This window comes from Sminthopsis crassicaudata, chromosome 4 (genome assembly GCF_048593235.1).
Source record: "Sminthopsis crassicaudata isolate SCR6 chromosome 4, ASM4859323v1, whole genome shotgun sequence".
Taxonomy (NCBI): domain Eukaryota; kingdom Metazoa; phylum Chordata; class Mammalia; order Dasyuromorphia; family Dasyuridae; genus Sminthopsis; species Sminthopsis crassicaudata.
The window spans coordinates 54,635,770-54,662,367 of NC_133620.1; the positions used below are offsets into that span (position 1 = coordinate 54,635,770).

At 40.3% G+C, this 26,598-nt stretch overlaps 1 protein-coding gene across 4 annotated transcripts; it reads left to right on the top strand.

The window, feature by feature from the left end:
• Window positions 1-1,640: 1,640 nt before the first annotated feature.
• POGK (pogo transposable element derived with KRAB domain) lies at window positions 1,641-26,548 on the top strand. 4 transcript variants are annotated; one of them, XM_074266491.1, is made up of 6 exons: window positions 1,641-1,961; window positions 3,849-3,982; window positions 17,434-17,560; window positions 18,980-19,093; window positions 20,920-22,401; window positions 24,444-26,548. In XM_074266491.1, the coding sequence occupies exons 2-5, from the start codon at window positions 3,851-3,853 to the stop codon at window positions 22,386-22,388; spliced, it is 1,842 nt and encodes a 613-aa protein (XP_074122592.1). In that variant the 5' UTR covers window positions 1,641-1,961; window positions 3,849-3,850; the 3' UTR covers window positions 22,389-22,401; window positions 24,444-26,548. The 4 variants fall into 4 exon arrangements, with proteins under 4 accessions (XP_074122592.1, XP_074122590.1, XP_074122591.1 ...); XM_074266489.1 differs by having other exon boundaries at window positions 1,712-1,961; window positions 3,762-3,982; XM_074266490.1 differs by having other exon boundaries at window positions 1,712-1,939; window positions 3,762-3,982.
• The last annotated feature ends 50 nt before the right edge of the window (window positions 26,549-26,598 follow it).

Genomic DNA, 26,598 nt, shown 5'->3' on the forward strand with positions numbered 1-26,598 from the left:
GGGGCAGAAATAAGCAAGGGAGATCCGTTTTAAGCAGAGGGGATAACAAAGAAAACGTCTTGCTCAGATTCGGGAGACAAGAGGTCAGTTTGCAGATGCAGCTAGTAGGCAGGGAGACGGGAAGCCAGGACTAGAATGCTGAAAGGGACTTTTTTCTTGAAGCAAGCTGAAGATCTGGGTGTGAATCCTACTTCAGATATTTACTTACTGAGTAGAACCAAGAGAACATTGGACATAGCAACAAGAAGATTATAAGATGACCAATTCTGAGGGACATGGTTCTTTTCAACCGTGAGGTGATTCTGGCCAGTTACAATGGTCTTGTAATGGAGAGAGCCGTCTGCACCCAGAGAGAGGACTGTGGGGACTGTGGGGATCACAACATAGTATTTTCACTTTTTTTTGGTTATTGTTTGCATTTTTATTTCTTCTTTTTTTTTTTTTCCTTTTTGATCTGATTTTTTCTTGTGCAGCATAACTGTGGAAATAGGTATGGAAGAATTGCACGTGTTTAACATTTATTGGATTACTTGCCTCTAGGGCAGGGGGTGGACTGAAGGGAAGGAGAAAAAAAAATTGGAACATAAGATTCACCAGGTGAATGTTGAAAACACTATGCATATGTTTTGAAAATAAGTTTTTTACAAAGATATTTACTGTGTGACCTTGGGCAAATTAAACTTGGTAACCCCCAGTTTAGATATAAGCAAAAAAGGGACAAGGAGCCTAATAAACACCCCCACCCCCGTCTCGAAGGGTTGTCTAGTTAATAAGATAACATACAAAAAGCACTTTGGGAAACCATGACGTGCTAAATTAATGTGATTTCTTAGATCCATGGAAAACTTGGAGCTCGGGCGAATTTTAAATGTGAAAAGCTAAAGCACTCTCGGAAAATGCAGCAGACGAAGGACTCTTCACTTTCAGACAAATCAGCCACCTTTGGAAGCTATCCAATCCAAACCCCAATCCTAGTATTCACATTCTGGAATGGAATCTTTTTCTTCCTTCTTCCAGTTTTTGCTGCACTGGCCCAATACGGCTATAATTTTCAGGTAGTCAAACCCTTCCTCTTCCACAACACTGGAGAGTGTCAATGGCAAAGACCTTTCCGGGCTCCGGTTAGCCGGTAGACCGTGTCCTGAAAGCTTGCCATTAATAACAAGGGTCGGGACGGTAACGCAGGAAAGTTTTTCTCTACAGTGTATCAAGGTCTGCCCTGAGCCTCTGGGCCTGCGACTGCTGCAGCTTCCAGACTAACTTCTGAAAGCTAGGTGTGCGCCAGCTTGCTAACGAAACGTACTTCCTCGTCGGTGGATGGGAGAAGCACGGCTTTTAGGACCACGGCTCCTCGGGCAGCCGTACAGTCCGCCTTTCACGTCTCCCTCCAAGCTTACGCAGAATTTGAGGGGAGCTGGAGGAAGAGGAGGGATGTCGAGCGAACTGAGGGCGGGGTTTAAACCTCCCGAGTTCCCAGCCCTGGGATCAAGTGCTCCTGGCGCAGGTGGGGGGTGGGGGGGCAGGATGGAGCCGGGCGGAAGCCGGGGGACAGGAGGAGGGTCTTGGGCGAGAAGGAGCCCCGGGTTGTCCATAGGCGCCGCAGCCAGGCGGCTGACATCAGCAGCGCTCCTCCCCTCCGCCTCCCAGTACCCTCAGCTCCCGGCCGGACCCTCCCTCCTTTCCACCACGTGTCCCTCCCTCCCTCTCTCCCGGAGGGGACGTGAGGACGGATAAGAGGGAGAGGATCCGTAGGACCGACGGAGGGAGAGGAGGATGGTGCCGTGACCCTGCCGACTTCGCCCCCACCTCTCCAGACACCCACTCCCGCTCACGCCCACCCTCCCAGCGTCCGCCCCCGCCCAGTGCGTGCTGTCTCGTCCTGCGCCTGGTGCCCCGCGCCCTGCGTCCCGCGCCCCGCGCCCTGCGTCCCGCGCCCCGCGCCCTGCGTCCTGCGTCTTGCGGTGAGTGTGAGCGGGCTGTGCGCGGCTCCCGGGCGGCGCGGACAGCTCCGGGCAGGGAGGGGCGTGCACCGAGGGCTCCTCCTCCTTCTCCCCCTACCCGGGGCTGGCCCCGGCCCCCCTCCCATCCCCCACCCCACCCCGGCTACTTGGAGGGGCGGGCGGGAAGGGGCGGGGGCTGGGCTGGGCTAGGCTGAGGGGGAGGGGAGAGGGGAGAGGGGAGAGGGGGGGCCGCGGATGTTGCAGCTGCTCTGGGCCGCAGCCGAAGCCACCGCCTTTGTTGCGGCCCTGCCCGCCCGCAGCCGCAGCCGCAGCCGCAGCCGCCGCCCCTGGGTCGCAGGTGCATCGAAGGCGGAGGTCGGGGCATGAGCGCAGGGAGGAGGCCGGCGGGGAAGCGGGACCATGGGGGAGCCCGGCCCAGGGCCTCGGCCGGAGGAATGGGGAGGAAGGGAACAAGATGGCTGGAGAGCTCCGAGCGGGCAGCCGCCGTGGCCGAGGCGCGGTAAGACCGGTCGGGTGGGCCCCGGGAGCCGGGACAGGCTCCCTGTGCCGTCCCGGCCGCTCCCACCATCACTCATCCATGTAGCTCTCACTGTCCATCCGTCTGTCCATCCATCCTTTGGCCTTGCTTCCTTGGGTTGTTTCCTTCCGTGTCTTTTAAACAGCCCCCAAAATAAGTTGTTTTCTTCCTACCTCTGCCTAGAGACCTCCTTTCCCTGTGCAACAATAATAGCAATAACCCTTATAGTGTTTTAAGATGCGCAGAATTCAGTACCCAATGTTAATCTCATTTGGTCCCTGCCACCACCCCGGGAGGTTTTATATAGATGGGGATACTGAAACTGAAGGAGGTCAAGGGGTTTGCCCAGAATGTCTGAGGTAGGATTTGGGCCCCGGCCCTCTCCAGTTTGAGTTAATTGCAACCACTTAAACTTGGGCTAAAGCTTTTAAAAGGGTATGCACCCCTAAGGTTTAGTTACAGGGTGTCTCCAACTTTTTGCCCAGGGAAAATGGAAGGACTTAGAAGATACCCCCTAAATTGCACTAAGACTTTCAGGATACCACCCTATATGTCCTTCTGTTTTCCCCGCACAGTTGTAAAGTCCGACTTAAGAGCAGGTTTCCCAGCTCCCCCAGCCGCCTTTGAGTAAACTAAAATAACTGGTATACCCTGTGGTGTAGTAGAAGGAGGGCAAGATTTGATGGCAGGGGACCTGGGTTGGAATCCCTTGTTCTGCTGCTTACTAATTGTTTGACCTTGAGCAAGGTATTTCGACTTTCTGAGTCTCAAGTGTCCCCATCTGTAACATGGATTGATAGCAAACTCCTGGTCTATGACTGAGCTACATTCCCCCTCTCCATCTTCCCCTGGAATTGAGTGTATCACTAGTGTTCAGAATATCAGCTGTGTTTTGCAAGGCAGTTGGGGTTAAGAGACTTGCTCAAGGTCACACAGCTAGCAAATGTTAAGTATATGGCAATGCTCTATCCACTTTGACATCTACCTGTCCCAGCTTCCTGGGATTCTAAGCCCCTTCTTTTCCAGAGTTGATTTCTCTTAAAAGCGGGTGATTTGGAGTCAGATCATGTGAAAATTAATATTTGTGTAACCAATGACAAGCCATTGAATTTTTCCGAACCTCTAATTTCCTCATCAGTAAAATCATAGGATTTGCACTAAGATGGTCTCTCTTAAGGGCCTTTTCTACTCTTGAGTCCTTTGATTCCGTCCCTTTTTACTTGAAGCTATGGTATCTGGTACAGAGGAGTTGGTGTACTATTCAATCACCCCTCCTGTCCCAGGACACAGAATGGAACTCCCTTTGGTGGACAGTTCACGATGAAATTGAGCACAGCCCTGGATCTTTCTGAAATGAATGTTCTTCCTAGACATGGAGTCCACCACCTTCCCCCTTCCTTTTCCCCTGAAAGAAGAGGAAGAAGAAGAAGAAATTCAGACCAAGGAAGTAGAAGATGGACCCATGGATATGCAAAGAGTGAGGATCTGTGCAGAAGGTGGTTGGGTGAGTAATAAGATCATGAGAACCATTTGCTGAGGGGATTAGATTTGATTTGTACATATCAGGCTTCTTTTGACTGTTAACTATGTTTAATGAGGAAGCAATAGTCTAGTGTAGATATATTCTCCCTCACGTCCCTCCCAAAAAATTATTAGGCTTTTCTCATTTGCTTCCCAGTTTTTCTGAAAAGCAATAGTATTACAGTTGGTTTGTTTGTTTTTAACAGCTTTGTAGTTGTGAGGGAATCTCCCCTCCAACAAAATGTTTACCCTCCTTGTGATGGGGATATCTGTGTATACTGCAGTGTGTATTCTACATGTCATATCAACATAATTTTGGAGAGTCTTCTGATTCTGGTGGTTTTTTTTCTTTATGTTGAATAGAGAAACAACATTTTTCTGTAACAAAAGTGGTTCTCACAGTTCCCTTGACCTTTCTTTTCCTGTTTTATAGTTATCACATCACCAGCACATTTATTGAATGGAAATTTTTGTGATCAAGTCTTATGACTTGACATGAGGTAGCCATTCATTCATTCATTGAAGAAATATTTGCTAAATTCTTCCCATGTCTTAAGCCCTCTGAGATAAGATGTAAGGAATTTATATCTAGAAGAGCTGGTCATTCGGTAAAAAATATCAGTGTACCTTAGGCCTTGGCTGGCAGTGAACAATAGATTATAAACTATTTAAATAAATAGTTAGATCATCAGATTGTTTTAAATTGAGATGCACTCCCCCAAAAGTTCATTTATTCCTCAAGGCCCCCTAAGTGAGCCAAAAGGGGACTAAGTGTGCAAATACTATAAATAGATTGCACAGGCCTGATGAGTAAGAGATATGAGATGATTTAAAGGGTACCAACTGGTATTCCCCCACATCTTCCTAAAACAGTAATTGCTAACTGAATGATTGGAATCAGTTGGGCAAAAGTATCAAAGGTCCAATGCAAATAGATGATTTGAAAGATCCGAAAAACCCCATTAACATCTTGGTATGGATTCATTTGCTAGTTCTATCAGAAAACCAGACCTGTGGGGTTGGGGCAAAGGACAGGGGAAGATAACCTAAGATAGGTTTAGAGTGTTTGGATGATGTGGAGAGACTTGAATGGTGGAGCAGAAAAACTGGCCAGCCTCAGTTACCTCAAGTGTGGACTAGATAACTTCTAAAGTTCCTTTCCTCCTCTCAGTCTATGATTGCCAGAGAGCAACATGAATATGACTGGGCAGAGCAGGAGTGGGGAGGGGACAAACCTGAGAGGGGAAAGAAGGGAAGCTAGAAGAATTTTGAAATCTACATCACACCCAGAGCAATGTTCCTATTATTTCTACCCTCATATTTTTAGGTTAATTAAATTTCACTTTTGTAGACATTAAGGCCCTAATATGTGGTGTCTTTTCTCCAAAGCCCAATATTTTGGATGAGTAAGGGGGTTAGAGAAGCAGCCATTCTAATTCCTGTTATTGCTGCCTTTTGGAACAACTGTTTTTCATTGACTGAAGCTACACTTAAAATTGAATCAGATTCAGAGAGGGATATGGTGGGGCAGCTCTGTGAGATACCAAACCCTGCTCTACTATGTACCATGAGGTACTGTTCAGTTCTCACTACATTTTAAAAATCATGAGTAGATAACTCTCCCATGTGAGCAAGAGACTATAAAGACTGAGCCAGAGTGTTTAAGTCAAATAAAACTTAGGGCAAAGTTCATGTTGCATGTAGTGAATGATTTAATGTCTTTGTTGCTTTGTGCCTTGAAAATCAAGCATAAATGAGCAACAGTTCATTTAAGTGACTAGAATTGATAATATTGTTTACATAGTTAAAAGTTTTTACAGATTTTTTGTATTCCTTGGTAACTAGAATTGGAAACAATGTCTTTGTTTTCCTTAAGTTCCTTGTACCGTTCAGTTTAACCCTGTCCACCATCACCACTACTGTGCTCTCCTACTCAGGATAGATGTACATGCTTACTCACCCATGTTCTTTCTGACCCTCTGAAATTTAGATTTAAAAACAAAGATCCAATATTCTTCTCTGCAAAAGTTCCAAGTCTTTATTCTTTCTCTTGCTCTGTGCACTCATTAACATTATTCTAAAGTGTCCTTTGCCTGCCTTGATCTTACTGCCCTAATCTCTCCATCCCTTTCCTAAGCCCAAGATCTATCTTTTCCCTGCTCTCTGGAAGGAAGGATTTGAAAACAAATAATTTCTGCTTGGTCCTGTACTATTCAACAATTTTTTTTAAAAAAAATTATTTAAATCAATACATTTTAAAAAAAAGTTTTTATTTTTTCTAATTTTAAAAATTAAAAAAAAATTAATTAAATTCAATCATTTGGGATAACCTGAATTGATCATACTTAACCATGCCTAGTCATTTTAGGGGGCTAGGTAATGTGGTCCAGAGAGATAGATAACGGAGTCAAAATACCAAAAAAAAGAGCCTGACAGTGTACAGTAAATATTGGGCCAAATCTAAAAAGAAGTTGTTTAATAGACATAAATTTAAGTTCTGCACGTGAGTTCCCAAAAAATCAACTGCAGAAATAACAGGGTGTCCTAAAAGTCTTAGTGTGGTTTTAAGCCATTAAAGCTTAAATTATCATTCATTAGTTGGGTAAAAGCAGTAAAAGTCCCTGTCATAATGCAAATAGATTCTTTGGAAAGTGTGACACATTTAAATAGTAAAAATCCATTAAAACTACTTCTAAGAGTACTTACTTTACTCTAAATTACTCTAAAGGTTTTGAGGATGATCTGTAAAAGATAGAAATTATGTCTGCAAGCAATAGGTCATCTGAAAAAATAGATGGACATTTTAGGGAACTAAAAGGTTAGGATGAGTTAAGTTTGAAGTTAGTATGAGCACCCAAAAGGCTAAGGTGTAAGGAGTTGGTGATCCTTCTATATGAATCATGTACACTTCTGCAATATTGTGTTAATTTTGGGTTGTTCCGTTGAAGAAAGAACATCAGTAAGGTTGAGAATGTCTAAAGGAGGACATCCAAGATGGTATCTCAAATGAGTTATGCCATAAGACAACAGCTGAAGGTTCTGGGGAATTTTAATCTGGACAAAAGAAGGCTTAAGGCAGGGAGGGAAGGAGTCACTATCTTCACATATTTAAAAGGTTATCATGTAGAAGACTTGATTTGTTTGACCTCAAAGGACAGAATGGTGGAAGGTGCTGTCAGGCAAATTAGTTATTAGAATTTACTCTAAATTGATTCACATTAGAAGTCTTTAAAAACCAAGGATGAATGACCAATTTTTTTTCAGATATGTTGTGTAGTAGGTTTATTTTTATCAGGTATAAATTGGTTGAAATGGCTGCTGAGTTCCCTTCTAACTAAAGTCTGTGGTTATATGAACAGGGAAGAGAGAAGAGGTGCACATTAACAGTGAGAAATGTGCTTTCAGTTCCTAGCAACTGGAGTCTTGGACAGGTTAGAGGGACTAGACCCAGAAAAAAAAGAAGGGGGCTCAATGGAAGGGAACCAGCCAAACAGGTCAGCTGCAGTCCACCAAGATGGCCCCAAAGAAGAGATGAGAAGGGACTTGCCTTACCCATCTTGGTAAAGAAGCACTGTGGGTGTATAAAAGTGCATAAAAGATGTACCATTTGTTGGTCAAATTTAGCTGAACTATTTTCTTTTTTTATTCTTTGTTATAAAAAATGCCCCTCTGTGAGAGATGAATTAAGGAGAGAGGTTGTAAAAGATATAAAAACAAAAGATTATTTTGAAAATTAAAAAATGAAATAAAAGACATTAAAATATAGTTTTGTTAGAGAAGAAGCTTAAAATTCTAAGAGAATTCATTTATAAGAAAGACAAGTAATTTATAAATTTTTAGATAAGCTTTTGGGAAGGAAAACAGGGAAAAAGATCAACACCAGCTATTAATTGATTGGTGCTATATATCAGAAATGAACTAAAAAGAGAGGAAAACCTAAGAGCTTAAGAAATTTCTATAATTTCAAATGTGGTATGGCATTGGCCCTTTTTTAACCTTCATTTACCAGGTAAAAACTATTGGAAGTCATATGTAGCCTGTGGACTTATGCAGCTTAAGGGGAATATTGCTTTAGAATTGGTTTTTGAGCTGCTGAACTATCTGCCTTTTGTATATCATGTGAGTTGTTTTAAGATTCTTAAAAAGAAAGGGAACAGATGACAAGCTACCAGCCTCCAATCTTCACATTTTCAGAACATTCAGTTTCAGTCCAGCAATTATTAAACATTTGCTTCTTGTACAAATTAATGTGCTCTATTATACTATTATCTATGTACTACTAATAAGTCATACTATTTATATGACCTTGAACAAATCAGTTAACTTCTCTAGATCTCATTTCCTGAATCTCCTTTATGTTGTAAGCAACTTGAGGGCAGGCATTGTGTATTGCCTCTTTTTATATAAAAAGATTGATTGATTAGGGGGACAGAGTTTGGATTAGATGGCTCCTGATGTTCCTTGTAGCTCTGGATCTCCCAACCCTACACTATGTAGTGGTTTAAATCTCCATTTCTATAGGTGTAGTGTAGCTGCTCAAGGTACCAACAGGACCTTTTAAGGATGCCTTCAGCAATCCATTTACTTCAGGCTCTGGGCTCAGTACCACAGGATGGGCCAGGCAGCAAACAATTAGAATTATCTATGTGAGGGAAGAAGCAATAGGGTGACTCATGAAGGAAAAGAAAAATGCACCAAATGGCACTGTATAAAGGAGGCAGTCTTGTTAACAAATCTCAATGACTATCCAGAGAGTGGGGTTTTGTTTTTGTTTTGTTTTTTTGCTAAGGCAATTGGGGTTAAGTGACTTGCCTAGGATCACACAGCTAGGAAGTGTTAAGTGTCTGAGACCAGATTTGAACTCCCATCGTCCTCCTGACTTCCGGGGTGGTGCCCTATATCCATTGCACCACCTAGCTGTCCAGGGGTCTTTCCTCCCCCCCCCCCCCAATTTCCATTTATTCTTATTGCTGCTCCAGTTACTAAGAGTACATAGGTTGGTCTTAGCCTCCAAGCCACATAGGTTTAGTTTCATCACGGGCATAAATTCTAGTAGAACTAAATTACAGAAGATAAAAGGAGTTTAAAAAAAAAAAAAGACAGTTACTAAGTATTGATTCAAAGGGCTAGGAGAATCAAAGAAGCAAATTATAGAGAGGTCAAGGAAGCAAACAGTTCTTTTTGGAGGTGGGGTAGTACTGGTCAGATTTTCCTGGCTGAGTCATTACAAGTCATTGCTCTCAATGACAGTGAGAGCAATGCTCTCTTCCTTGGTTCAATCATAGTTCCTAATAAATGCTTTACTTTTATTTTTTTTTTTTTTCAGTTAACAAGTATCTGTTTTCTTTCCCACTTCCCTTTCTCCCTCTCCCCACCCCAAAAAAAGGTATGAATAACTTATAACACATATACTTAGCCAAACAAAACATTATCAAATTGGTCATTTTCTTAAAAATGTGGGTCTCATTCCTCTGCTGGGAGGTGGTATTGGCTGTCCTCTGGAATCACAGTAGTTCATTGCATTGATCATAATTCTTGAGTTTTTCAAAGGTGACTATTGGTATATATGTTATTATAAATTATTCTCCTGGTTTGACTCAGTTCTGCATCAGTTCATATATATCTTCCTAGGTTTCTCCAGACCTATGCTCTTTGTTCTTACATTAATGGGAAGTTAGGTAGCATAGATGGGCTTTTGGTCAGAAAGACCTGAGTTCAAATTTAGCATCAGTCCCCTCTAGACATGTAACCTCAGGCAAGTCACAACTTCTATGATCTTGAATTTTCTTATCTGTAAAGTACCAATAATAAGAGCACCCGTGTCCCAAGATTGTTGTGAGGTTTAGTTGAGATAATATTTGTAAAGTACTTTGCATACTGCCTAGCACATAGCAGGTATTGTAGAAATGTTAACTGTTGTTATTGTCATTATTATTCCAGCATGATAATATTCTATTAAATGAACATACTGTGGATTGTTCAGTCATTTCATAATTAAGTCACAATCAATGTATAAACCCCCTCCCCCCATGCTGTGCCCTCAGTTTCCTTTTACTTTCCACCACAAAGAGAGTACTATAAATATTTTTGTATATATTGGTCTTTTTTTGGGATCTCTTTGGGCATATACCTACTAGTGATATCTCTGGGTTAAAGAGATAATCCCCATCTTGTCCCCATTTTCATTTTAGTAACTTTTGGGGCATATTTCCAAATTGTTTTCCAGAATAGATTGGTCAATTCACAGCTCTCTCCATAGCCCAGGAACATGCCTATTTTCCCACATCCCTTCTAACATTAAGTCTTTTTGATGGGTATGAGATAGAACATCATAATTGTCTAACCTACATTTCTCTAATTATTTGTATTTTAGGACATTTTTTTAAAATGTGGCTATGAGTAGCTTAAATTTCTTCCCTAGAAGACTACTTGTTCATCTCCTTTAAATATTTATCATTTGGGGAGTGGTAAATGTTTTATTTATCAAACACCTGCTTACTAGATGGGATTGGATTGAACAAGATGAGCTGTTGTGGTAGGAAAAAAATAATATCCTCAAGTGGTCAGCCACCTGGTAATGAACGTCAGTGCTTAGCTGGGCTGTTTGTCTTAACAACAGACACAATACTGTTCAGGTCCTGACTTGAATTCTTTGAAGTTTATTATCATGCCAGAGCTTGCATTCCACTTAAATAAACCCAAGGTCACCTCCACACCATGATGAAGTATCAAAGAAGGACTTGACGATACCAGTATAACATTTTACATCTCTCTGATCTTGTGTGTGTATGTGTGTGTGTTATATATATATATATATACATACGCACACACACACATACATATATATACACACATTTGAAGTAGGTTGTTTTTGGTTTTTTTTTTTTTTGTTTTTTTTTATTCATCATGCAGTAATTCCTATAGACCTTTCCATATTTCTGCCTGGACTCATATTTGTCATTCATAATGGCCATATGACATTTTACCACTTTAATCATCCCAGGTATATGATGAGATTTTCCACATGGTATGATTAGAATGTATGTATTAAAGACATAGTGTATGCCTGGCCCTGCTCACAATGGAGCTCAGAATCTAATAGACTACTTTCAAAGGACTATGTATAAATACAATATATACAGAACAAATTGGAGATAATCAATAGAGAGGAGACAATAGATTTAAGGTAGGATTTTTTATGAGACTTGAATCCAGGAGGCAGAGAGGACTTTGGAAAAGCATTCCTACCTTGGGGGAGGGGCAAGGGGGTTGAGAGAAAAATAGTCAATGAAAATACCTGGAATCAGGATATGAAGTGTCTTGTGTAAGACACAACTTAAGAGCAATGTCACTGGATCACAGTCCATGTGGGGGGCATAAGAAGACTGGGAAATTGGGAAAGGGGCCTGAATTTTATTTTTGATCTAGGGTGATTGGAATTTTTTGAGGTTTGTGATCAGACTTGTGGGAAATCACTTTGGTGATTTAATGGATTGGACTAGGGAGAGACTTGGGGCAGATAGATCCACCAGCAGGCTAATTGCAGTAGATCCAGGTGTGAGCTGATGAAAAGCTGCAGCAATGAGATGACAGTGTCAGGAGAGAAGGGGGAATATTCACATGTTGCAAAGGTGAACTTGATAAGAGATGCTGAGGATGTGACATTGACAAGAGATGGTACAAAGGTGAAGTCGAAAGGGACTAAGTAACAATTGGATGTGGGGTGGGGAGAATGGCACAATTGGAGTTATTGAGCAGTCCAGGGTAATTCCTTGCTTGTAAGATTGAGGGTCTTGAAGGGTGGTTGGTGCCTTCAAGTTTTGGAAGCACAGATGAGTAATATACTAGAAAGAGTATGGGTATTGAAGTGTGAATACCTATTTGAATTCAAAACTTGAATTCACTACTTAGTAAATCATTTTCTTGTTATGTATGGGCTTCTGTTTTGTCAGCTGTAAAATGAAGCAGTTAACAGGTGCCTTCTATGTACAGAGTACTGTGCTAATTGTTGGGAATACAAATGTAACATTTAATTAGCCTCAAGCCCTCTAGGAATTTACATATTGCTGTGGAGTGAGGATTGGGGGGAATGTTCGCCAATAACTAAGACACAGATACACACACTATCTATCTTATCTATGTATGTAGTGATGGATAAGGGTGCATCAAGCTCCTGAAAGAGGTGATATTTGAGCTAACATTGAAGGATACTGGGCATTCCGAGAGGTTGAAGTGAGGAGGGAGAGAATTTCAGGCATGGAGAGACAACATGTCCAAAACCCCAGAGTCTGCAGATGGAATGTCACGTAGAGGAAGCAGGGAGCAGACTAAGTCAATTTGGCTGGGGTGATGTAGAACAAGTGAAAGGGATCAGTCTGAGAAGTCTGGAGGCAGATCTGTGCTATAAATGCCTAAGGGATGGAATTTTGTACTTTATTCTAGGTATTAGGGAGTCATTGAAACTTCTTGAGCTGGAGAGGGATAGTTTTTAGAACATTCAGTTTGGAGATAAGACTGGGGAGAGGGGGTGATGTTAGTTTCGTTGGGTGTAGGGAATTCGGTTGAGAAGCTTTCTGTAAATAGTTCAAGCTAGAGGTGTGAAGGTTGTTACCAAGATGATTGTGTTATTAGAAAAGGGAAGGGGAGAAGTCATCTTTAAGTTCTTCAACTGTTTCGACATTCTATAATCCAGTAGGAGCCCGGGGGGTGGGGGGATCAGTAGAAGAAAGTACATATTTTAGTTATGAGGTGATTCATAACCAAGAATGGGGTGGAGTTGGGAGCCTGAATGTTGGCTGCTTTGGGCTGCTGTTTTAAAAATGACTTTCCATTCTAGTGTCTTGAGAAGGTAGAGAGAAGTTAGAAAGTCTCTGGGGAAGCTGGAAAGCCTCCACCTTGGTCTGTGTAAGGAGAATTTCTGTGGGGCTTTCTCCCATGCAAATGGAAGGAAACTAATTTGCTTGTTATACAAATCCACAAATTTGACTGGGGTGTTAAATACATACCTTTCTTATGCAGAAACTTCTTTCTCCTTCCTTTTGGATTTTTTCCTCTTGAAGTAGAAAAATCCTATTTAAAGCTTGGGGGAAGGGTGGTTTCAGGATTCCTGCTTATACTTTTCTGGATTGGCATTATTTGTGTGTTAAAAACAAGCCCTAATGCTCTTGGAAAAAAACAGAAACTCTTTACCTGAAAATACTGGGCTTTCCCCTCCTGAAACTGAGCCAGCCTGGCCTATTTGCAAACCAAATCTGCCCTCAGGGAGAGTGGCTCTCTTCCTTCCCAGTTTTTGTGTAGGCCATTGTTGAATTGGGCAATCTTGCTGGAAGTGTTCTAATGGAGCCTATCTTCTGCTGCATTTTATGGCTTTCCATTTCCGGAGGGGGGATGGGAAAGGGGATGGGACTTACTGAGGGACTGGCTCTCTGGGAAAGAGGCAGGTCCAGGCATCGTGGGCCCCTAGCAGGGTTTAAAAATCGACCCCTGAGTGCAATTTGAGCCTTCCTTGTAACACATGACTTGGCTTATCACAAAATAAATACCTAGGAGTCATGGAGAGGGGATTTTTCTGGCATTTATGAATAGCATTAAAAGTGCCCCATTGCTGTGCCCTCTACACAGCTGCCCACTTTGTCTACCCAGCTTTGCCCTGGCCCCAATGTTACCTATTGTGTTCCTCTGCTCCAGGGAGGTAAAGTCTTTATTTCCTCACTCCCCACTTTACCTTTGACCCCTTATAATAAAATTCTTCTATCACCTCTATTGAAATGTTTTCCCCAAGTCACCAGTCAACTTCAGTAAGTTGCTTAATCTCACTGGATATCATTTTCTCCATCTTTAAAAATAGAGGATTGAATTTAATTCCTCTGGGATTCCTGTTCTATGATCCAAAAACCCTAGAAAAAGTGTGTTGGGTTTTTTATTTTTACGGTTAACACTTCAACTTCCTCATTCTCCAATTTCCATTGAAACTGTTGAGTACTAACTCCTGCATAGCCACGTTCTTCCCCTTTCTTGACATCATTTCATCCCAGTGACCACCTACTCTCTCTCTTTTATTGAAGGAGGTTCTGTGCCAGTGGCAGTTCTAGAACCTCTCCTACTTTTTAGACCTTCTGCCTTTTTTGTCTTGTTTCTCCTCCTATGCATTTCCCACCCAAGGGCCTTTTGAATCGATCAGCATTTATTAAGTGTCTGTTATATGCCATGGGCTGGGTATAATTAGTTAAAAGAGAATTCCTTCCCTCAAGGAATCTAATGCCCCCTCCCTACACCACTATCAGCACAGGAGGAATCATAATGTAAACATCTGTAAAAAGCAATCTACATACAGAATAAAGAGGAAATAATCTTCCTGAAGAAAAGGACGAAAATTATGGAGGGCTTTTAGTTGGGATTTAAAGGAAGATATTCCATATTCTCTTTCTTGGTGATATATGCTTCTGTGAGTTCAGTTATCACCTCTGTGTAGATGCCTCATTCATCTGCGTTTATTACCTGTTCAAACTTAGTCATCATATAAGTTCCTCGGGCCATCTTTTTCACATCACTACCTGGCTGCTTCCCTAACATGTCAAATGCAACTAATTCAAAAATGAGCTCATCATCTTTCCCCTGTACTTGAATCTCCACTCACCTTTCCATCACTCTTCGAACCCAGCCTCCTTCTACTTTTCCTTCTTATTATTTCTTAATTCACTGCATAGACTCAGAGATCAGTCACACTGGCCTCCTTGGTCTTCCTCAGAGGATAGTCCTGTCTTCCAGCTCTGGGTATTTTCACTGGCTGTCTCCCAGGCCCAGAACTCTTCTCCTTCCTCCTACCAACATCCTGGCATGGCAGCCAAAATACTACCTTGAACAAGACCTCCTTCCCAGTCCTTAATTTCTGGGCTTTCCTATGAGGTTCACCCCAAATCTGTTCTGTTCATTGTGCATAATTGTTTTTCTTGTGTTTTCCCCTTTAGATTGTGAGCTCTTTGAAAGCAAAAGCAGAGACAGAAAGCAGGTTTTCACTTTTGTTTTTGTCTTTCTGGGTATCCCCAGCAGTTAGCACAGTGCCTGGAATATAGTAGACACTTAAATTCTTGTGGACTTGAACCATCCTCTTTGAGTCAGCTAGGTTTGAAATCTTGGTCTTGTTCTTCAGCTCTTTCCTCCTTGGCATCTGTGATAGCTAATCACAACCAAGTCTTCTGGTTGGTTCTCTCACTTAAACAATCTCTCTTTTAGCTCCTCTCTGCTAAGCTACCAAGAATCACCAAGTGTCTAGTCTCTCCTATCCACTCCCTCCTCTCTGTAATCTGTCCTTCACAAATTGGTTTCATGCATAGGTTTGATAAAAACCATATTGTTTATATCTATATATAGTATGCAATAGAATGGAAGCTCCTTGAGAGTAGGGGTTATTTCACTTTTGACTTTGTTTCAAGCTCAGAACTGATACAAAATAAATGACTTGATCGTATCACTCCCTTGCCCCCCAAACCCTCAATAGTTTCCTGTTACTTATAGAATAAAATTAAAACACCCTAGCTTGGAATTTCAGGTCCTCCACAATCATATTTCAACCAAATAAGATTTCTGCCTATTCTTCAGTTTTATCCTCTTGTTTCCTGCCTCCAGATGCCATTGCCTGCCCTCTCTCCTCATTGTAACCACTATTAAATCCATTTTTCTCCCATGCTCCCTATTCCATGAAGTTTTTCTAGCTGAGAGTTCTTTTCCTTCCCATATTTTCTTAGTGCATTTTGTATCTCGTTTCCATCACACTCTGTATTATGCCAACTTGTATATGTTTCTGACATTTTTCTCAGTAGACTATAAACTCCTTAGCAGCAGGAATTACATTATTTTTCATTGTTTTTTCATCAGTCACTAACAAAGCACTATCCTAATGGATGGATGTTGGATTAAGTTAAATCCTATGAAACCTTCTGATGAGCAAAAAAAGCATCTTTTCTGTAGCCAGGATCCTTTTGGAAGGAAATTGGGTGAACTCTGGGGGGCTCATTTCAAAATAATGTTTTAAATGAATAAAGTAAAATACATAGAATAAGAAAAGAAGAGTTATCAAAATAAATTTATTTTTAAAACAAGTTTATGGACTACAGGCTAAGAACCTCTAAAGGGTAAGGGAAGGAATTCTTTTCAAACACTGATGACAGTCTTAACCTTCCAGACTTATACCTTATGGTATAAGTACCTCACAGAAAGGGAGTTTCATTTTTGTCTGGTGGTTTTCCCAGCACTTTCACATGATGCATTATATACTATAGATTTTTTAAATTCCTAATATCACTAGAATCGAATAAATTGAATATTAGACTCCTTTTGAGTTCAGCTCCAGCCAAACCTTAAACAATAATTCTACACTTTATTGTTTTGTTCGGGTAATTTTTTTGGTAAATATTTTGTTTTTCCTTAAAAGATTATTTTCCACATTTTTTCTAAGACTTTGTCACAAACTTTTCTCCCTCCTATTCCCCTTCTCTCAAGGTGGCAAGTAATCTAAGTTCACAATCGCTTTCATGAGATAAGTTTGTAGTTTGTTTTCCTAAAATGCTCTTCCTCCTCCCCCTCCTCCTTATTACCCTTCTCCCCACCTCTTTTGGTTCTCTCCATCCTTTAAAGTTCAGTTTGCTCCCAAAAAGCTTGGACTTTCCAGTCTATAATGACTTAGATATCACTTAGGTTTTTTTTTTTTTGTTTTGTTTTTTCAAGTAAACACATATATTGAGCATCTATTGTATGCAAGGAAAAGCCCTTATTAGGATCTCTACTCAAGATATATGAACTACACACACACACAAAAAAAGTACAATCTAATTTAAAGTAGGGAGGGATTGAAAAAGCAGAGAAGACTTCATAGAAGAGATAACAGATGAATTGAGTAATGAAAATAAAAATCCGAAGGAGAAAGAAATTATTAATATTTATGAAAAAGTACATGGGCAAATAAGCAAAGGTGGGGAATGGAATGCTGAGTTTAGGGACCTCACATAGCTTTTGAAAAATCTTAATGCATGCTTACTTTAATGTTCTGCATTATAGCTTATCTGAAGTGATGATATTCCTCTTCTAGACCTTAAGCTTCTTCAGGATAGAAACATTGTTTCCGTATCTAACATAATGTTCTTCATACTGCAGATGTTAAATGTTTCTATTACATTGTCTAGTTGGAAAATGAGGAATGAGTGGGAAGGTTGGATAATAAGGTGTGGTTAATAACAGGGCTGGGATGGAGAAAATTTGGTTTTAATCCTGGCCCTATGATTTTGGGTAACTCATCTTGCAAAATGAGCAGTTGTTTGGATATTTCCCAAGGCTGCTTCTGGTTTCAATATTTCATGATTCAGTGATATCTTAGATTCAGTTGTATCAGTGACCCTACCTCATTGTGTTTTGGTGTTGAGAGACTTTTATTTCTTACAGGTACCAGCCCTGTTTGATGAGGTGGCCATATATTTCTCTGATGAGGAATGGGAAGTTTTAACTGAGCAACAAAAGGCACTCTACCGGGAGGTCATGAGAATGAATTATGAAACCGTACTTTCCCTAGGTAAAAAATTTGCTTTCTTTTGTATCCTAGAATCTCAAGTGTGGAGGATTTTATCTGTTTCTCATTTCTACTGTGTCAAGATCAGTCTTGCCAAAAGTTGGAGTTTCTCCCCTCTTCATATTTAATTTCTTATTTAAATTATTGACACTTTGAAGAATGCCACATAAATGCCTTAATATCTCACTTCAGGACTTTGATGTTTGAACTCTTAGGAGACATACATTTTGCAGAGAATTTAATGTATGAAATTGGATCAGATCCATGGTACTTCTGGGCCCATAATCTCTCAATGATATCAGCTGTTAGCAGTGAATAATCTGTGGTGTCAGCTTCAAGATTTGTACCCCAAAGTATCCTTGAGTTCCATTACTAACCTATTTAGCTCTACCATCCATGAATTTATCTGGATTGATTTATTTTGAATGATTTCCTAACTTGTCCATTACACAGTAAATTTTTTATTTTTATAACACTAAAAGCAGTCTCCCCACATAGGGTTATTGTGAGGATCAACTGAGACAAAGAAGTACTTTATAACTGATAGTTTATGTTACTAGTAGAGCTAAGATGTCAGCCTACTGTGAAGTAGCTAGAACCCTTGTCTCAAGAGTCTTCAAATCCTTTCTCTGACACAGATTACCTCTTAGACTTCCAAGCCCTTTACTCATTAGCCCCAAGCAGCTCTCCCAAACCTTAGTTACTGAGCTGCATTATTGATAAAGGGAGTTTTCTCACTAGAATTTCACCATAACAGTAAAACCACATATTCAGACCAAAAAATAAAAAATTAGAGGCACTTTAATGTATTTGGATCTTGTGTTCAAAGATCTAAGTTCTGATACTTGATAATCATGTGACATTGGGCAAATTATTTAAGTTCTGAGTCTGTTTCCTTATCTGTAAAATCTGAATAATGTTCATTTTGCTTACCTTAAAGAATCCATGCAGAGTCGTGTTGTTGCTATTTTTTAATAAATCAGAGTATTTGATAAACATAAATTATCAATATTATATTCAATCGATATTTATCTGCTAGATCCAGTTGCTACCTTGCCTTTTCCTAGTAACTCTTGCCCTTGCTGGCACAAGTCCTTTAATTCTTCCATTTCCCAGTGAACATTTCCTTCAAGGAAGCCTTGAACTTTCAATATTGATGCCTTTTCCTCATAACATCAACTCTTGCCCTTGCTGGCAGAAATCCTTTAATTCTTCCATTTCCCAATGAACATTTCCTTCAAGAAAGCCTTAAACTTTCCTTCGCCTTATTTGGTTAAGCTATTTGCTAGATGTGCTAGCAAGGAAAGGGGGAAGAGGGATTTATATTGCTTGAATGGTAGACTTTCATTAAATCATAAATGTTACTTTAACAGTGTTCCATAATTATGACTTATTCTTTCCTGTTTTATTTCCTGTGAACAGAATTCCCATTTCCTAAACCAGACATGATCTCTCAGTTGGAAGCAGAGGAAAGCTCTTGGGTTCCTTACCCTCAGAACTCTGAGGAATGGAAACTCCAAGGAGGTTCTTTCACAGGTGAGAAAGTAAATTAATTTAGAACTGACCTTGGAGAAATGTATGCAACTGGAAACATTGAGTTCAAACACCAGGATTGGTTATGGTAATGATATTCCTCAATGTATGTTAGCAGATATCAGGGAGGGTTTGTTTTTTATTTTGTTTTGTTTGGGGCAAACCAAGAAGGATAAAACAAGTCTTCAACTTCTAGAATACCACTTTCCTTTTTTTACATTCAGAGTAGCACTCTCAACAGACAGATATGTATAAGTATACACATGTCCAAAAAAAACCCCAATAGGTTTATGCATTGATTGTCAGGGCAAAGGTTATTTGAATAAAAATCACTCCTGCCTGAATAACTACAGACCAAACTATAACTATAGGCAAGTTATATGTAGGAAAATAGGCTTAAAATAACCCCAATCATATTCAGCCATTATATTCAGAATCTAGATACAGCCAGGTCCTGATAAGTGCAAATATTGAAGCTCTTTAAGTCATCACACATTCTATCCATATATTCAAAGCTGTGATTATGTTGATTGATTCCATTGACTCCAGCATAATGGACATTTGTATGTGGATTTCAAGTCTAGTAGAAATTAGTAGTATGTATTTGAAAGATGCAATCACTTCAGCGGAATTCAGAATGAATTGTATTGAGATCTGGCTATAACCAAGTGCTGTGAAATGGGCAATGCAAGGGATAAACCACTAGATTTGGAGTCACAAAGATTTGGGATCAAATCTAACTCTAGTTAGCTATTAGCTATGTGACCTGAAGCAGGTTACTTCTCTGCCTCAGTTTCCTCATATGTACAATGGAGACAATAACAGCATCAATTTTCTAGGACTGTTGTGAGGATCAAATGAAGTAAAATATATTAAAAAGCTTAACAAACTTTAAAACACTATGCAAATGTTAGCTGTTACTGGCACTTGAACTTAGAGTTTGAGTCATTTTCTGCAGCATGTTCATTATATGGATGGAGTGATAATTGGAAAGAAGCATTTTTTCAAATGCCTACTGTGTGCAAGAACTTTGTTAAGCTTTACAAATATTTAATTTTTAAGACAGGAGCCAAAATTTCCTGTATCACTATCCTAAGCTCTTTTGTGTTAAGCCTTACTGGTTAATGCCCCCCAGAGTAGAGCGGCTATACATCAGAATATATAACTGATTTAACTCTCGAAGTCTTGACATTGCAGTGAAAAAAGACACAGAATCAAATGGATTGCTTGACAGAAGGAAGAAAGGGAAAAGCTTGAACAGATTTTTATGGTCATTTCAGGTGCATAATTCCTTCATTAATTGTATGAATTTGAGAATACTCAGGTTTTCTTTAGAAACTCAAGTCTCACCTTAAAGGCCTGTGAAGTTGCTAGGAAAAATGTGATAAACCTTTTATCTGGTTATTTAACCTTTGGTTTAGACCAAAGGTACTCTTTAAGGTTTTAGGCCTGTCCATTTTAGAAAGGGAACTCTATTGTTTGTGTAAATAGAATTCTTAAGATTTCATTCATGTGTCTCATTAGAATTATGAGATATATATATCTCAGTTTAGCTCTGCTCTATGGTTTATGTTTCTAAGACTTCCAAAGAACTGTTCTTGGTTGCTAGTCTTTCAAGTATCCTTAAGGGAGTATCAAGAAATCATGCCAAAGATGAGGATGACATCCAGACTATTTTCTCTTGCCTCAAAAGAGAAATTAGTCACAACTGGCCTCATTTGGCACAAAAATTTACATTATTTATGATTCTGGCACTTTTAGAAAGCTGAAGTATAAAATAGAAACTTACATGTAGACTAATAGTTTTTAATTCTTCTATTATGTCCCAGGGAATGAAGAATCTGATCTCAAGCATCCAGAGTGGACCCCCCCATTAAGTATAGCTCCTCATTTTCCCCAACAGCAGCATCTTGAAAACTTCGCTTTCCATCTGCCCCAGGATATGCCAGAAATGTCTGAGTGGCCTGAAGGATACCCATTCTTCATGGCCATGGGTTTCCCAGGGTATGATCTGGGGATAGATGACATAGCAAGTAAATTTCAGCTGAGTAGGGGTATCCGCCGGAGCTACGATGCAGGCTTCAAGTTAATGGTTGTGGATTATGCAGAAAGTACTAATAACTGCCAGGCTGCCAAGCAGTTTGGTGTGTTGGAGAAAAATGTCCGTGACTGGCGGAAAGTGAAGATGCAACTCCAGAATGCCCATGCAATGCGACGTGCTTTCCGAGGCCCCAAGAATGGAAGGTTTGCTCTGGTGGACCAGCGGGTGGCTGAGTATGTGAGGCAGAGACAGGCCAAAGGAGACCCAATCACAAGAGAGGCAATGCAGCTCAAAGCCTTAGAAATAGCCCAGGAAATGAATATTCCTGAAAAGGGGTTCAAAGCAAGCTTGGGATGGTGTCGTAGGATGATGAGAAGGTACGATCTCTCTTTGAGACATAAAGTACCTGTGCCCCAGCATTTGCCTGAGGATCTGACGGAGAAACTCATCACTTATCAGCGTAGCATACTGGCCCTACGAAGAACACATGATTACATGGTTGGGCAGATGGGGAATGCTGATGAGACTCCAATCTGTTTGGAGGTACCATCTCGTGTGACTGTAGACAACCAAGGGGAAAAGCCTGTGTTGGTGAAGACCCCAGGCAGGGAAAAACTGAAAATTACAGCAATGCTTGGTGTCTTAGCTGATGGAAGAAAATTGCCTCCATATATCATTTTAAGGGGAACATATATTCCCCCTGGAAAGTTCCCCAGTGGGATGGAAATTCGCTGCCATCGCTATGGCTGGATGACAGAGGACTTAATGCAAGACTGGTTGGAGGTGGTGTGGAAACGGAGGACTGGAGCAGTGCCGAGGCAGCGGGGGATGCTGATCCTAAATGGCTATCGTGGCCATGCTACTGATTCTGTTAAAAATTCCATGGAAACTATGGATACCGACATGGTCATCATCCCAGGAGGCTTGACTTCTCAACTACAAGTGTTAGATGTGGTAGTCTATAAACCTCTGAACGACAGTGTGCGTTCCCAGTACTCAGAGTGGCTCCTTGCTGGCAATCTTGCTCTCAGCCCAACTGGGAATGCCAAGAAGCCTCCCCTTGGTCTGTTTCTAGAGTGGGTCATGGTTGCGTGGAACAGCATCTCAAGTGATTCCATTGTCCAGGGATTCAAAAAGTGCCATGTCTCCAGCAGCATGGATGATGCCGACGTCCTATGGGAATTAGAGGGTGACTTGTCGGGAGGAGGTGATCCCCCAAGAGAAGGTGAAGCTAACAGCATGACTGAGAACAACTGAAGCAAAAGTTAAGGTGATACATAAATGAACAGTGCCTTTCTTAGTTGATACGTTCTTGTTTCACAAATTTCCATTCCCTTTATGATCTTCAGTAGGTAGATGGTAGGCTAAGGACATTTTCTCCTTTATGGGGGGGGGGGGGAATAAATTGCTGAATTTTTTTTTTTTTAATTTCATCCCCCAGGAGGACTTTTATAATCAAAATGAATAATAAATAAACCACCAAAACAGAAGTCACATTGAAATAAAGCATATTGGCTAAAAACAGCAGAGATTGTTACTTAGTTAAAACCAAAAGTCTTAATAATGGAAACTTAAGCCTGAATGCCAGTTTTTTCCTTTCCTTTAAAATAGAACTTAAGAAACTGTGATAAATTTGTTGTCTTTGTTAAAAATACCACAAACTTTCAAAGACTTGTGTATATGTTGGCAGAAAGCCAAAATTTACTTTGATTTAAATGAGTATGAAATCTATGCTTCAATAACTGACTTGAGTTAGTTTTCCCACAACTTAGGGGTCTTTTACCTATGAACTACTGCAGCCCCACTTGGGAATCCCATTCAGTAGTCATGGATTATGCTTTTCCTGTATGCATGGCACTATGCAAGTCCCTCAGGGATATAGAAAATTTAAATAAAAATAGGGTCTTTGCTTCTTGAGAGCTTACTGAATAACTAATCCAATTGCTGTCCTCCAAAATATTTTTAAAAATCATTTTGTTAATAACCACAGTGATATATTCAAGGAACAGGTGATGAATAACAGGGATTGCCTGTGATTCACAGGTATATCTGAACCAACAAGCAAGGAAAAAGCAAGTTGTGACTAAGAGTTATGTGAAAGAACTTTTTAAATTCAAAAGTTGTTTTAAATGTAAGGAATTTTTCTTTTCAATGAGGGCAGCTATGAGTTCAGATTGAGAATACAATTTTACAGGTCTTCAACAGACATTGACTTAATTTTACAGGAAACTGGGAGTAGGACACAATGAGAGACTGCCCCCAGAAGGGGTGATTCTTAATACCTTCTGAAATAGAAGCAGAGAAGAATTATACTGACAGAGACACAATATATTATTGTGTTCTTGTCCCATCTTAGAACAATTTGAATAGTTCTCCTAGAAGCATCTTTTGAAGCCAGGGACAATCCCACTTTAAAGTGGAATGAAACAATATTGATACTTGAAATAATATACTTGTTAAACTTATTCAGACTTGTCCTACTTGCTATCTCCAAATTAAATACAGAACCATTTCTACCTACAACTTTTTTCCCCCTCACTTTAAACTGTGTGAACTGTAACCCATTTACCTAGAACAGTAAAATTTTATGTCAGTGAACTAGTGAAAATCAGATTATAGAGTTTAGGTTAGGTTAAGTGATCTCTAGACCCTTAAAAGTTCCAGAGGGAGATATCTGGCTTTTTAAAAATCACTTTGAAACTCTTGTTCTTATATTATTTATCTATGTGTGTACCATACCACTGGTCTTGCAAGTTCAGTCTGTCTTGCCTTCATCCTTGCTTTCCTCTTCCTGGGAGAACATAATTCCTAGGACTGTCAGACTCTGAACTTAGCAAGCAGGTCTTGGTTCTTTCCTTTTCCTTTTAGTTGTAACTAATTTTGGTCATAATTTTCTGAGATGATCACAGCAATCACTTTGCACAACTACAAGACTTGATGTCTTTCTGTTAGATGGACAGGATCCATCCTTTCCCGGGGGGGATTCGTAGTTAGATACAGCAGAGAATTAGGGTATATATAGCATATTTGTTAAGTGTGATTCATGAGTTTTTCACCTATCTAGACTTCTGTCATTTCTCATCACATTTGCCATTCTTTTCTTTGAATTTAAGAAAACAATGGAGGGGGAAGGGGGCAAAAGAGAGAAGATGTTAAGATGTGGAAGAATTTTACCTTTTCCTACAGCACCATTTTGAAGGTCTGACCATGATTTTTTAAGGAAAAAAAAAAATCATGAAGAACTTTGATCTGCAGTTTACTTTTCTTCCAAAACCAAGGCTGATTTATGCTTGGATTCTCTCTTTATTCCAGCAAGTGGAACTGTGAATGGAAACAACTGAGGAAGAAAATCCTCAGCAAGGTTCCAGGGATGCAGATGCACAGGAAACATCAGGAAAATTACAAGTTGGTCAGAGAAGCCTGGTAAGATGAGCCACGGGGGCATCCCCTCCCAAGAACACAGAGCCCTTCCCCTCAGGAGAGACATTTTCATGAGATTGGATGTGGAAAAGAAAAACTGAGCTTCTGTCCTGTCTGTGGCACTGTCTTGAAGATTATTCTGTGTGCCCACCAGAAGCAGTCTGTAAATATCATGGGTGACAGAGGCATTTCATGGAGAAAGGCCCATTTGTGCATCACCAGAAACAACACATAGGAGACAAGCCCTACCACTGTCCTTTCTGTGGGGAAAACTTCAATATGATTTGTTTTATTCCGCCTTTGAGAATGTTCCCCCAATGCCATCCCACATAAGTCACAAGTGGGGAGGCAGTTCTGTAGATGCATGTAGTTATCACTTAGGATTTCTTCTTGATATGTTTTCCTCTCTTACTGGAAAAACCAGATACTGTTAATGGCAAGATAAAGACAGACATCCTGAACTGGTGCCAGCAGATCAAATGCTTCTATAGGCGGTTAACTAGGTTAGGATGGAAGATATAAGATAAAATAGAATATTCTGTACTTATTTACCCTCCCAAATTAGCAGGCAGCTAGATATTTTCTAGGCTCAAACATTGACTCCTGGGTATTTTCTCCATTATATTTAAAGCTAAGATGGTAAATCAATACGGAGGCTATTCGGGCTGCCAGCAATAGTGCCCATAAATTATCTACTGTCTGTGGTACAAAGTCCATTTTACTTCTCTGTTACTCATTTTGCTAGTTTCTTTAATATTAAAGTGTTATCTTCTTACAAGGCAGTGAAGGGACTTGGACCTTTGGCCACTGCCATTTGGGAACTTCAGTGTAACAACTCCACCTCTACAAAAAGAGGTGGGATTTTATCTTTACAATTTTTAGAGATTTTCGTTCCCACTTAGTTGAGGTAGGAAAGCTTTTGTTCAAAGCTGCCTATCCCTCACCAACGTAACAGAAGCTCGTGGACAAAGCTACAATTAGAAATGCTAATTCAATACCAAATCAGTGTATCTAAATACCAGTTACCTTTTTCTTGCTGTTTTCTCAGCTCACTTTTCCACTGCTAGTAAACCGCTCTTGCCTTCCTAAAATCCCTATTTCTGACCAGGGACTCAGGTTCTCTACAGGGACATAACCTTTCGAATGCCTTTTTCACTCATTTTTCTACCAGAACCATGGTGGAGCCAATTCAGTCTAACTTCTTTCTGCAGGATAAATGACATTTGACTAAATTTCATTATCTTCCTTTGAACTGCATTTTTGCAGAAGTGCTCCTCTTCCCCTAGAATAACTTTACATTCCCCCTTAACTCTGTTACTTGAACTGGCTTCCAGTTCCAATCTCTTCCACATGTCCCTTCCAATCTTAGCTAATCTTGTCCCTTATTCCTCCCCCACACTTTATGTTACCCTAAATCACCTGTAATTGAGAGGTTATCTTGTACTGGGAGGGTTCAAGAATTTTGTGACCTAAATTTCAGGATCGTAGGTTAGAGGTTAGCTAATTCTTTTTCCACTGGGAAAGCTGGGCAGTGAATTAATCAGCATTTATTTCATTCTGTGAACAATCCCTTCCATTTCTTCATTTGCATCTTTTGGTGGTGGTTGTTCCATAGTTATGATTTCCCTGGTATAGAGAATTGCCCCCAGGGCAGCTCTCTTTGCCAGCGCAGATCTCAGAGAGTGACTTGCCCAGGTCGCACAGCCACAACTGGCCAGCTCTCTAAACCACACTGCCTCTCATCCGCATCTGACAGGGTGCACCATACCATAGAATTCTCCTACAGTAACAGTTCTAATGTCAGGGTTTTCCGGGGCTCACATGTTCTTCCATTGATTTAATTATATCTATGCCTCAAAGCCCCAATACTTTTACAGAACTATTACTTATAATGACTGTAGCACATATTTGTTTTCCTGGACTCAGAATCAAAGATAGCTGAAATAGAAGGTAGGTAGAAATTAACCCCAACAATAAAATTTGATAATAAAAATAAAGATTCTGGTGGTTCTACTTTAAAGTTTTGTCGTCTCCTCTTCAGGACACT

Bases quoted from the DNA above. Each gene is read 5' to 3' on its own strand.
- POGK (XM_074266488.1), top strand. From the start codon at position 2,361: ATGGGGGAGCCCGGCCCAGGGCCTCGGCCGGAGGAATGGGGAGGAAGG. The intron at 2,461-3,848 runs GTAAGACCGGTC...TGTTCTTCCTAG, and splicing joins GCCGCCGTGGCCGAGGCGCG to ACATGGAGTCCACCACCTTC. The intron at 19,094-20,919 runs GTGAGAAAGTAA...ATTATGTCCCAG, and splicing joins CCAAGGAGGTTCTTTCACAG to GGAATGAAGAATCTGATCTC.